Raw genomic sequence first — 13,140 nt, 5'->3', positions numbered from 1 at the left:
GTTCTAAAAAACTGAATTTTGTAATTTTATGTCAACTATTTAGTTTTTGAATGAAGTGCACAAAATCTAAAAAATCGCGATTTTTGCACTAAGTTGTTAATAATTAAAAACGGACGCGAACTTTAGGCAGGAAACAGGTAGGTTTTCTTCCTATAGGTCTGTAATAACTAAAAAAGTAATCAGCTACCTGGATCTTTGAGTGTCCCGAGAAAATCCTTATTACCCTGGACTATGTACACTTTAGATAGTTCTTGATCAATGGTCGGGATGTCGGTGTTGTTAAAGTTTGAACGGGACGCTAATGCAAACCGACCGGGACGACGGGACAGAGATCTCAAACCGGGTATGGTAAGTATATTAGTAAGTATTCAAACCAAATTTTATTTGCTAACTATTATTGTCTGAATTTTTTAAAAACCTTTATTAACAACATAGATATCTATCGATAGTTTTCAGTCGCTTTAGTATATCGCAAGTCATATGATGGTTGCTAAATTTAGTCAGGCCAACAATAATACCTGACATGTGTTATTACATATATCTTTAAAACTACAATTAGTTTATGACTAATTACACAAAACGTGTTATATAACACCTGTCTGATTAACGTATTAAAAAAGCAATTTAGAAAACAACAAACCTACTAAAGCAACACATTTTAAATAAAGTTTACACTTCTTCCAAAATAGTCTTTGTGGGCTTTTAAATAAGTATTTGAAGAGCATTCATTTTCCAATAAAAATGAAAAAGGTAAAATTACAGCGATTTTTAATTTTTAATTTTGTTTTTTTTTATAATTTATAAGGCGACTTAAAGTGATACAATTAATTTTTTTTAATTTTTCTAATTCAGCAGGTATTTTTCTTTTTTCTCAAAATACTTTTTTTATGAAACTTTTTTTACTAGTTATAAGCATTTATTTTGCACACCCCCGCAAATATAGAGGGTGTCCAGAAACTTTACCGATAAACGAAGACAGGAGATTCCTCAAATAATTTTAACACAATTTAACCGAATTCATCTAGTCCGAAAATGCTTTCTAAAGGAGCTAGAGCTATTTGAAGATGGCGTCTGGTTATTAGTTTTTCTTTAATATTTCCAGAACGCTCCTATTTAGAAAAAGGAAAATTGGTACACATATTCCAGATATAAATCAATTCCATAAAGTTCAAATTTCTAGTACCGGCAATAGGCTTCCGTTTTGGGTAGGGTAACAGTTATATTATCGCGTAACTTTTTGGTTTTTAATTTTTAAGCATTTTTGAGTCTGTATTATTAAAATGTAAGATATTATAGTACTAAAAGGTACTCTTGCTCTAAGTCGGTAGGACACACCCTTTTCTAGAAAAATCGATTTGAAAATTTTTCGTTTTGTGAATATCAAAAAAAAAAATTCCACAAAAAACTATTTAGAAAAACGAAAACTAGTACGTTTATTTATATTCCAGAGATGAATCGATTTCATTAATTGCGAATTTCTGGTACCGGCCATTTTGGTTAGGTCAACGGTTATTTTATCGCGTAACTTTTTTGTCTTTAATTTTTAAGAATTTTTGACACTAGATTATTAAATTATGGGGTATTCTAGTATTAAAATTTACTCTTGCTTTAAGTCGGTAGAATACACCGTTTTTTTTATTTTTTCATTTTTTTTTTAAATTCAGGAAACGAAAAATTTTCAAATCAATTTTTATTGAAAACGGTGTGTCCCACCGACTTGAAGCAAAAGTACCTTTTAGTACTAGAATGCCTCACAATTTAATAATACAGTATCAGAAATGTTTAAAAGTTTAAGATAAAAAAGTTATGCGGTAAAATAACCGTTGCCCTACCCAAAATGGATGCCTATGACTGGTACTAGAAATTCACAATGGATGGAATCAATTTATCTGAAAAATAAATATGTGTACCAATTTCCGTATTTTCTAAATAGAAGCGTTCTGAAGGTACTTAAGAGAAACTAATTACAAGACGCCATCTTCAAAGAGCTCTAGCTCCCTTAGAAAGCATTTTCAGACTAGATGAATTTGGTTAAATTGTCTTAAAATTACCTGAGGAATCCTGTCTTCGTTTGTCGGTAGGATTTCTAGACACCCTGTATAATCGTTGGGCTGAAAAGTTTGTAGGCTAACATGGAAAGAAATTTTTATTTGATAAAATTTAATTTTATTATTCAATATAGTTACCTTTGAGGACGATACAACGATTATAGCGGTCGTACAACTTTTCAATACCAATTTTATAATACAATAATTTGCCTTTAGCCTCAAAATAACCGTCAGTTTCGGTGATTACCTCTTCATTGGTGATAAATTTCTTTCCAGCGAGCATTCTCTTGAGGTCAGCTAACAGGTGGTAGTCGCTGGGAGCCATATCTGGTGAATACGGTGGCTGCGGAAGCAATTCGAAGTACAATTAATAAAATTTGTCCATCGTTATCATTTATTTGTGACAAGTTATCATTGGTTTGTGACATGGTGCGTTGTCTTGATAAAATAGCACTTTCTTTTTCTGTAAATGGGGCCTTTTTTTCGTGATTTCGTCTTTCAAACGCTCCAATAGCGCAATGTAATAGTCGGTATTAATGGTTTTTCTCTTTTCAAGATGACTGATGAATATTATACCATGGCATTATTATATTTATTATATTAATTATTATTATAATTTATTATATTTTTTATTAGCTTCAATTTTAGTGATGAAAACTTTTTTGTAAAAACTTACAGTTTTAGAGTTTTTTATGAAAAATCGCTTTAAAACATGCTTTTTTTTCGCAAAAATTAAAATATTGATCTTTAATAACTCTTTAATAAAAAGTATTGATATATCCTAATAACGATATATATAACAAATTTTGCTTAGAATTTGTCCGTCTATCGATTTGTGGGGTTATTTTTAATAAAGCAATTTTCACCCCCGAGAAAGGGTGATATCTATCCCAAGCGAAAACCGCAAGTTGGTACCATGTTACTTTTGTTTCTTGAGGTATCCTCTATCCACTCACCAATTTTTGTGAAAATGAATGGAGGTTCACCGAAATCGAAGATCACAGTTGATTTTTACCTTCAGTGACTGCACTATAGACAGAAAATTGCAATTCTATAATTGAAATGCGTGTATTTTGCGAGCTCATACATTATTAAACGATATGTAGTCGCCAAATAATTAATCTAATTCATTTTAAGTAAAATTATCTCTTAATCTGGGAAGATGGGGTGGTTTTCTTGCGAAGGGGTTATAGCTCAATAATCGAAATGCGCGTGATTTAACAGTTTATTCTTAGAATATATAAGCTATACAAATTATTTTTCTCTGCATGTTTTACTTAAGTTAAATCAATTAAAGGGTTGTTTGGGGGTGAAGGGGATGAGCTCAAAAATCTAAATTATATCATTTCAAGAGGTCATAAATAGCTTATAATTCTGCCGCAAAAATCGATTCAATATCCCTATTTTTAAGTAGTGGGCTGACTCAGCCCCCCTCCCCCCCCACTCAAATATTAAATTCCTGCTCAGTGTAACGACCTCAAAATTTTTGATTTGCGGAATATCTTCTTCTTCTTGTGCCACTCCTATCGGAGATTGGAAATCATCAAGGCTACCCTGACTTTGTTTACAGCTGACCTAAAAAGTTCATTAGTGGTGCAGCCAAACCACTCTCTCAAATTCCGCATCCACGACATTCTTCTACGGCTTGGATTCCGTTTTCCTTCTATTTTTCCTTGCATTATATTTTGAAGTAATGCGTATTTATGACCTCTCATCAGGTGACCCAAATACTCGAGTTTTCTTCGTTTTATCGTTAATAAAATTTCTGGGTCTCTTCCTATCCTTCGTATTACTTCAAGATTTGTGATTCTTTCAACCCAACTTATCTTCAGCATTCGACGGTAGCACCACATCTCGAAACTTTCAATATTTTTTATGTTGTTCTGTTTGAGAGTCCAGGCCTCTACATCGTATAATAGCGTGTTAAATACGTAGCCACTTAGCATTCTTAATCGTAGAGGGATGCTTATATCTCTGTTGCAGAAGAATTTTCTCATCTTTATGAAGGTGGCCATGGCAATTTCGATACGTCTTTTTATTTCATTGTTTTGGCCTCCAGTTTCGTTTATTAAAGTTCCCAAGTATTTATAACAACTTGATACTTTTTCAATTTGAATGCCGTTTATACTAATATGTGCTGGTTGTGTCATGATTTTACTGAAGACCATATACTTGGTTTTTTTGATATTAATGTTTATGCCATAATTGTTGCAAGCAATATTTATGTTTGTAAGTAATCGTTGTAATTCTTCTACTGTTCTTGCAACTAGTACAGTGTCGTCTGCGTATCGAATATTATTTACAACCTCTCCATTGATTACGATTCCTTCATTTGATTGCAAAAGGGCTTCCTGACAGATGCTTTCACTATATACATTAAATAGCAGTGGTGACAAAATGCATCCCTGTCTTACTCCTCTACGTATTTCTATTGCTTTTGATATCTCGTTTTCTATTTTGACGTGAAAGCTAAATTTTCTATTTTGATGTGAAATTTTCTATTTTGCGGAATATGAAAGCTCATAAATCAGGGCTATTTGTTTTTTAATTTTTGCAAGTGGGAGGGGGGCAGCTCAACACGGGTCCAAAATACTGATGCCGGCCGAATGTTGCGCCTTTCCACCCTTTGGAGTCGGTTTATCACGTGAAGTCCACTCTGCAGGCTGTAGATTAAACTCCTGTGTGAATTGATAGAGCCATGTTTCATCCATTGTAATATATCGACGCAAAAATTCGGTTTTATTACGATTAAGGAGCTTCAAACACTTCTCAGAATCATCAATTCGTTGTTGTTTTTGATCGATTGTGAGCTCTCGCGGTACCCACTTTGCACAGAGTTCTCGCCTACCCAAATATTTATACACAATGTATCCAACACGTTCCTTTGATATCTTTAGTGTCTCAGATATCTAGAATAACTTCACTTTACGGTCATCTAAAATTATTTTCTGGACTTTTTTGATGTTTTCTTCGGTAACAGCCTCTTTGGGGCATCCACTGCGTTCATCGTCTTCGGTGCTAATTTCGCTTCGTTTAAATTTAGCAAACCATTGCTCAATGGTTGATTTTCCCGGTGAAGAGTCCGAATAATGTGTATAAAGCTAAGCTTTGGCTTCAACAGTAGTTTTTTGCCAAAATGCAATGCTTTTTAAGACACGAGATTTCTTTTTATCCATTTTTTTTAAACTAACAAAAATTGCTTCACTCAGAACGTTATATCTCATAAACAAATAGTTCGACAGCTGTCAAATTTATACACGCATCTATTGAAGGTCAGGGCTGATTAAAAATCATATGGATTTATTAGGTACCAGTAGTGCCATCTATGTGTCAGACTACGAACTTTGCCTTAGGTTCAGATGTGTTTCAGTAGGTAGGTATAGTTTTGTTTGTTAATAGCTTATTTTCTAGTCATTATTTGCATTTTTTACCAACAAAGGCGTCAACTGGATTTTTTAGTAATATATCATGAGAAACACAGTCGAAGGCCATTGAAAGATCACACACCGTTACGGCAGTTTACTTATGCTTTTCCAGGCCACCAACTATGCCACTCATCACATCCATGAGAGCATATTATGTGGTGAAACCATCCTTTTTAAACCCATATTGTTAACTGGTAAAAAATTTTGTCAAAGTACGATATTAGGCGTTGCTTCAGAATTTTTTCGATTATTTTACTGAATATCGAAAATGATAGAAATTGGTCTATAATTGTCTACAAGATAGGAACAATTTTGGAGTATTTGAGTATTTGGAGTATTTGGAGCACTTGGAGCACTTGGAGTATTTGAAGTTGGTTAAGTCACACAATGATAAAAATCCTAACATAACGTCGTTAAACCACTCCATAGTAAAACTACCAGTCACTGTCCGAGTAGGAAGGATCTGCATCAGTTTCTGACTTCCTTTGCACCGTGTTCATTTACCGACAAACGATGGTAGACTTCGCGCCGATCCACGCCGACCATCAATAGACGGAAAACGATTGTAAATCAATAATTTTCAAGAAAATGGTGCTATTTCACATTTCGTTGATTCCAGTCTTTAGTTTTTATCTTTTTCAATTATACATAAAATATTCTAGAGACTAAGTTTTCAATCTAATAGCACATAAAACAACATCAAAAATATTACTCTACATCCCACCAGATTGAAAACGATGGGAACCTTCTCTGGTTACACCTCCGAGACTTCTAAAATTTGCAAGCCATAATGGATGCTGAGACTAAAGATGAGGGAATTTTACAATTTATAATTCACGTCCCATCTGCTCAGCGCGGTAAAGTTCCAACGAGAATGTAAATGAATGAATGTAAATCAAAAATGAATAACCATTTTTAATTTCGTTGTAACACGAAACTACAGCCACATTATATTCTACTTTAATTAGAGAGTGCAGCAAGCACCTCTACCGGTTTCGAAACTTATTAGTCTCTCATCAGAAGGCACATATGCTGCTCTCTCTGACCCAACCAGTACAAACCCCGGCGTGCAGCCACGCAGGGATGCCCTAGCGGCAACTGCTAGCAAAAGACTATAGATAAAGACTATATATAAGATAAGTTGTAAAATTCCCTCATCTTCCTTAGTCTCAGCATCCGTTATGGCTTGGAAATTTTAGAAGCCTCGGAGGTGCAACCAGAGAAGTTTCCCATTTTTCTCAATGTGGTAGGATGTAGACTAATATTTTTGATGTTGCTTTATGTGCTATTAGATTGAAAAAAAAGTCATTTGCTAGCAGTTGCCGCTAGGGCATCCCTGCCATTTTGGGTTTGTCCTGAATGGGCCAGAGAGAGCAGCATATGTGCCTCCAGATGCGAAAATAATAAGTTTCGAGACCGGTAGAGGTGCTTGCTGCACCCTCTGATTGAAAATGTATATGGTACATTCCATGTCAAATCACTCAGGCAAAAAATTTTGGATCTCCGATTTGTCTGAAAATTGGTATATAGCTTCTGCGGGACGTAAAAATAAGATATTTAAAGTCAAAAAATCTTCTTCTTCTTTTTTTCTCAAAATGTTATTTTATGCGATTTTACAGTGATTGTTTAGGCAATACGTAAAGTATCCTTAACAATAGTAACCTATACTTATTGTACGGTTATAGAGTATATTCCCATAGGTAAGCTGGTTAAGAGTAGATAACGATTTTTCATATGTAATTTAAAGTATTATCTGCATAAATGGCACAAAGAATATTTGCTACGAGAGGTATATGGTTCAAAATGCATACAGTATCACGACTAATAAGTTATGTTCACATACATGTAGAGTACTTACAGTTTTATTCCTTGATGACGTGTCACATCAGAGCTCTGATTGAATTCCATAATCCATTTGGTTCATTTGTAAGGCACTCACTAATACGCTAAATAAATCATCGTCGATAATACTGAGCAGATTGAATTATCTGAGCGGTATAAAACGATAGCAAAAAAAGCCGGTAAAATGCGGCCTTTTTACGAATAGCGGGAGCGTCGATAGATTAGAGATGATTCTCGTTAGGAAGCTTTTGACGATCTGCCCCGGCGAGGGGTTCAAATGCGAGTCTCAACAATAACCTGGAGTTTCCAGAAAGGTTACATAAATACTACTTGAATTTTAAGTAATCAGTAGTACAGGGGCGTAACTAATTATTTTAGTGAGCCGTGTATAATATATTTATTGTACATATTGCCGGGGGCGACAGGCGAGAGAGATGGCCTATATCACCTCGAAGAGAGGGGATTGGCAAAGATGTGCACAACGATAAGAAATGTTTGAAGAAATTAGAGTTTATATACACAAGGGGTAACAACGATAAAATGGAGGAAAACGATAAGTTTTCCCCCTAGGGATAGATTTTAATCTTCCAGGGGAATCACAGCGATTTTCGTAATACCACGAAGAAAATCACCGTGAGTAGTGTGAATCTTGACAGTACGAACTAGACCATCCTTACCAGGCAATACATCTATTACCCTGGCAGTTGGCCATAAGAGTGGAGGAGTACCATCCTCCTTCAACAGAACCAAATCCCCGATCTTGACAGGGTCAGTAGGGTCGGTCCATTTATTTCTTTGCTGCAGGAGGCAAAGATAGTCTTTTTTCCACAATTTCCAAAATTGCTGTTGAATTTTACTAATACGCTGAAAAAGATTCAACCTATTTTCAGGTATCTCTGAAACACTTGGTTCAGGGGGCGCGGTTAAACTTCTTTGAACTAAGAAGTGAGCTGGAGATAGGAAAGCGAAGTCATTGGCGTCAGACGACATCCTAGTGATGGGTCTCGAATTTAGAATAGCCTCGATTTGGCATAATACTGTGTTAAACACTTCAAAGGTGAAGTGGGAATTTCCTATAATTCGATAGAGGTGATACTTCACACTCTTTATTCCTACCTCATGGAGGCCGAATTGATGGGGGTTGCGGGGAACACCCATCTTGAAAGTTATGGAGTTTTGAGTACAGAATTCCTTAATCTGTTCCGAATTATTTTGATTTAAGAAAAAATCATAGAATTCGCGCATTTCATTTTTTGCCCCATGGAAATTTGTGGCATTGTCGCTCCAAATAATACTGGGCGTGGATCTTCTGGCAATAAACCTTTTCAGAGTAAGAATATAGGCTTCTGCGCTTAATCCTGTGACGAGTTCGATATGAACACATTTAGTGCTCATGCAAATGAAATAGGCTACGTATGCTTTGTAAAGCGGTGCCTTCCTCAAATGTGAGGACTTAATTAAGAAGAACCCCCCATAGTCCACTGAGACGACTTGGAAGGGTCTAGTGTGGAGTACACGATCGGGATGCATATCTGCCATCTGTTGAACAGAATTGGGTGTCATGAATCGGAAACAGTTTACACACTTACGAATTAAGCGTTTAATCTGTCTTAATCCGTCAATTGGCCAGTACTTCATTTTGACATACGAAAGTACTGTTTGCGCGCCTGAATGTAATAACTTATGATGAGCTTGAGTCAAGATTAGTTCTACAACTCGACATTTAGAAGGAAGTAGAATGGGGTGTTTTTGATTATACGATATGGGGGCGTGTCGGAGACGTCCTCCCACACGAATCAGCCCATCATTATGTTGTAGGAAGGGGTTGAGTTTACGAATGGCTTTATTGGTCACGAGTTTAGCATTTTTCAATTCAAGAATCTCTTTTTTAAAGTAGATACTTTGGATATACCTGATGATCGCGTGATCAGCGATCTCCATTTCGGGTGGCGTCAATATATCCGTATCTCGTGGAGAGTTATTTATTTTCTTTTTAATATTACTGATGAATCTAAAAAGATAAGCGACAATTCTTTGAATTTTACGAAAAGAAGAAGATTTAGCGAATAGATTTTCAAAGGTGTCGTTGAGTTCGTGATTTGTTGCTATGTTTGAGACAACTAACTTCCTTAATTCAGGAAGATCATCCTGAAAATGAGGAATTTGATGAAGAGAAAAATCGATGGGATTGTCTCTAATAAAGCTAGGTCCGCATAACCAGTCTTCGGTGGTCTGGGGATTATCAAAGACATTTATCCCTCTGGAAGCGGGGTCAGCGATGTTTTCGTGACTTCTGACGAAATGGAAATCACAAGGAAAAGTTTCCAACAAGGAATTGACCTTTTGAATTCTGTTTTGTACAAAAATGTTCCAAATGTGTTTTTTAGAAAGTATCCAAGACAAGGCAATTGTAGAGTCAGCAAAGAGATGAGATGAAGATATACTCAAATTTTTCTTGAAGATGTGAAAAAGTCTATGAGCCAGAGTGACTCCCAACACTATTCCACAAAGTTCCAATTTGGGGATGGTGAGTTTATTTTTTAGCGGAGAAATTTTGTTTTTAGAAGCGATAAGCCGCGACGATACAGAAAAGTCTGAGTATGTCGCTTTGAGATACACACAAGTGCTGTATATTTTTTCCGATGCGTCGGTGAAAATAATTAATTGAACATCAACAACTTTCTTTTGTAAAAGTAAGCATCGAGGTACCTTGACCTCTTCTATAGTTTTGAATGTCGATAAGAGGTTTTGCCAATTTTTCATAATGATGGGTGAGTCAATGGGTTGATCCCAGTCCAGTTTCTGGGACCATATTTCCTGTATCAAGAGCTTAGCGTTCACAAGGACAGGGGATAACCATCCTAGCGGGTCATACAAAGTAGCAATGTAGGAGAGAATAGTACGTTTAGTAACAACATTAGCCAATTTGAAGATAGGAGTTTTAAACGAAAAGTGGTCGCGTTCTGAATCCCAGAATATGCCTAAGACTTTATCAGATCCCGTGAAGTTAAGACTGACTTCAGAGACGGGATTTAAATTGTGTTGAGACAGAAATTCTGAAGAACTGCAGTTCCACTTGTGGAGGAGGAAACCATGGGTTTCTAGCAAAGAAGTTAATTGTTCGAAAAGACAACTTAATTCATGAAGACTGTCAGCACCGCTGATCAGGTCATCCATATAGATAGATTCTTGCAGAACACTAGTAGCAAGTTCGTGGGTATGTTTGTTGTTGTCAGCGATGTGCTTGATAACTCTTTGAGCGATAAATGGGCTACTTGGGAGCCCGAAGGGTAATCTTTGAAATTGATAGCACCGTAAAGGCTGCTGAATATTGTCCCTAAAGAGAAAATTTAACAGAAATGTTTCAGTGGGACAAATGGCGATTTGTAGGAACATAGCCTTGATGTCGCCTACTAGTGCGAATTTAAACTGACGAAACTTAGCGAGAATGTCAAAAAGTTCATGTTGGACGACATAACCTTTGTCTATGACGTCACTGAGGGAGATTCCCGTAGACGATTTATTGTTTGGATCGAAAACTATACGAGTGGAAGTAGTAGAGTTGGATTTGAAAACGGGAAAGTGAGGGAGAAAGTAATTAGGTTTACCTGAGTCATTTAGCATTTTTAACGGCACTTGAATTATTTGTCCGTTATTGAGATATTCCGATATAATGTCCTGATATTTTTCCAATAAATCAGGGTTGAGTTGAAAACGTTTCTCGAGACTGAGAAAACGTCTTTTTGCCGAGAGAAACGAATTTCCCATGTCTATATCTTCGATAGGGAGTTTGAGATTGAGTGTGGACTCATATCGTCCATTGGGGAGAACATTAACATGTTTTACAAAATTAATTTCAGCGGGGTGATCATTAATGAGATCGGTGTTCTGAGGAGCGGCTTCTTCCAGCTCCCAGAATTTTTGTAAATGATCGGATAGTTCCTCGTTGGACACTACCGGCTCATTTACGGCGGAAGGAGTGTTATGAGAACAACAAGTAACGAGAGAGTTTGAATAAAATTCCAAAGCCTTTTTAGTATTTTTCGACTTAAGAGCAAAGTCTGGAACTGACCCTGATATCGTGTACCCGAGTAGAGTGCGTTGAAGAACGGGAAGACCTTTTCCCAAACGAATTATTTCAGGTTGAATGATATCGTTATACAGGTCTGCACCGAGCAGGATACCAATTGGGGATGTTACATGGAACATCGGATCACCTAATGGTATCTCTGAGGGTATGTTTAGTTTGCTCGCCGAAATAGAAATTTGAGGAAGCGGATTTGTTATCTTTGGGAGTACAGAGCACGAGATGTCAAAAGGAACGTCGTTAGCGACAGCGAAAATTGTTGTATCTACAATAGATTGAGACGAGGATGAGGTGGAGTTAATTCCATTGATCCGTAATTTTCCATCTCTAGTGGTGAGTGACAGTTCCTTTACGAGGTCAGCACTAATAAATGAAACCTGTGAGGCCGAGTCTAAAAGTGCCTTTGCGAAGACCCTCTTGCCGCTAGGAGCGACAAGATAGACCTGGAGTGTGCTTAATAACACCAAATGATTATCAAGCGAGGCTGCAGATAGAGCCATTGAATGTGGAGTCGAATTTTGAAGATTAACTTCCGTTTCAGGAGCTCTAACATGTGAGGGCCCCTGTTGTGAATTACCCTGTGTATGGGAGTTATTTGAGATAGCGGTTTTATTATGATTATTTGAGTTGTGTTGGCCAACAGCCGCGGAAGGGTTACTATGACCCGTTTTGTCGAAATGGAGCAACGTGTGATGACGAGATTTACAAACTATGCAAGAGAATTTGGATTTACACTGATCGAGCATGTGAGACCCAAGACAATTAATACAAAATTTATTTTGTTTGACAAAACTAAAACGTTCTTTAGAATTCAACTGCTTGAACTGAGGACAAGAGTAGATCGAGTGAGAGTCGTTGCAATAGGAACATTTCTTAGGACCTAAGCGAGGCGAAAGGTTACTGGTAGAAGTGTCTGAGGCTAGGTGTAAAGAGTGTCTGGAAGTAGTAGTCGATTTTGGTTTTGATTGAGATTGAATATTCTCAAGATGAACAACGCGTGTCTCGATTTCCCCTAGAAAATGGACAAAATCAGGGGTAGCTTGGCTACCACCGGATTGGAACTCAAGAGCCCTAATGGTAGGTGCGTCGAGTTTCTGAGTAGCGATATGTATGAGAAGTAAATGCAAGAGATCTGAAGGGGGCCTATTCAAGTTCAATAGGGCCTTGAAATTATTTGACATGACCGTATGAAAATTTCTTAATTGTGAGTGATTTGCGTTTCCAGAAATAGGAGGCGCATCAAGAATTTGAGAGATGAGAGTTTTGATAAGCGATTTAGAGTTGGCGTACCTTTGTGTCAGGTTATCCCGGGCTATTTTGTAATTGTCACCTGTGAGTGGGATATGCTCGAGAAGCGTCAAAGGCTCGGAAGTTAGAAAACTTTTGAGGTAAATGAGTTTTTCCAGATCACTTAATGTAGTATCAGATCCTATTATTGTATCAAAGGTCTCAATGAATGAATTGTATTCAGTAACTAAGCCACTAAATGGTTTTAACTGAATACGAGGGAGGTTTACTGTTCGTTGCCTAGCCATAGACTGTGAGGTTAGAGAAGAATTAGGGTCAAATTGGAGGGAGGGGGTAGCAGTCACATTAGAACTTTCAATGACCTCTAACCTTTCTTCCAATAGAGAAATTGTATCCAAATATTTATCAAAAACCACAGAGGAATCAGTAGAGGGGGTAGGTTCCTCGGGGATCGTCTCCAGCACATTTTGAGCATCGCGGAAAAGTCCGT

At 36.9% G+C, this 13,140-nt stretch overlaps 1 protein-coding gene across 1 annotated transcript in view; it reads left to right on the top strand.

Annotated features, from left to right (window-relative positions):
* Positions 1-267: 267 nt before the first annotated feature.
* Positions 268-13,140, top strand: part of LOC126880982 (uncharacterized) — a 38,416-nt gene continuing 25,543 nt past the window's right edge. The window contains exon 1 of the mRNA XM_050645064.1: positions 268-348. Coding sequence (XP_050501021.1) covers positions 268-348 — 81 coding nt within the window. The remainder of the gene's footprint in view (positions 349-13,140) is intronic.

The sequence above is a fragment of the Diabrotica virgifera genome, chromosome 2 (assembly GCF_917563875.1).
Source record: "Diabrotica virgifera virgifera chromosome 2, PGI_DIABVI_V3a".
NCBI lineage: Eukaryota > Metazoa > Arthropoda > Insecta > Coleoptera > Chrysomelidae > Diabrotica > Diabrotica virgifera.
The sequence above is the reverse complement of the archived record's forward strand: the minus strand, read 5'-3'. Positions and strand labels throughout refer to the sequence as shown.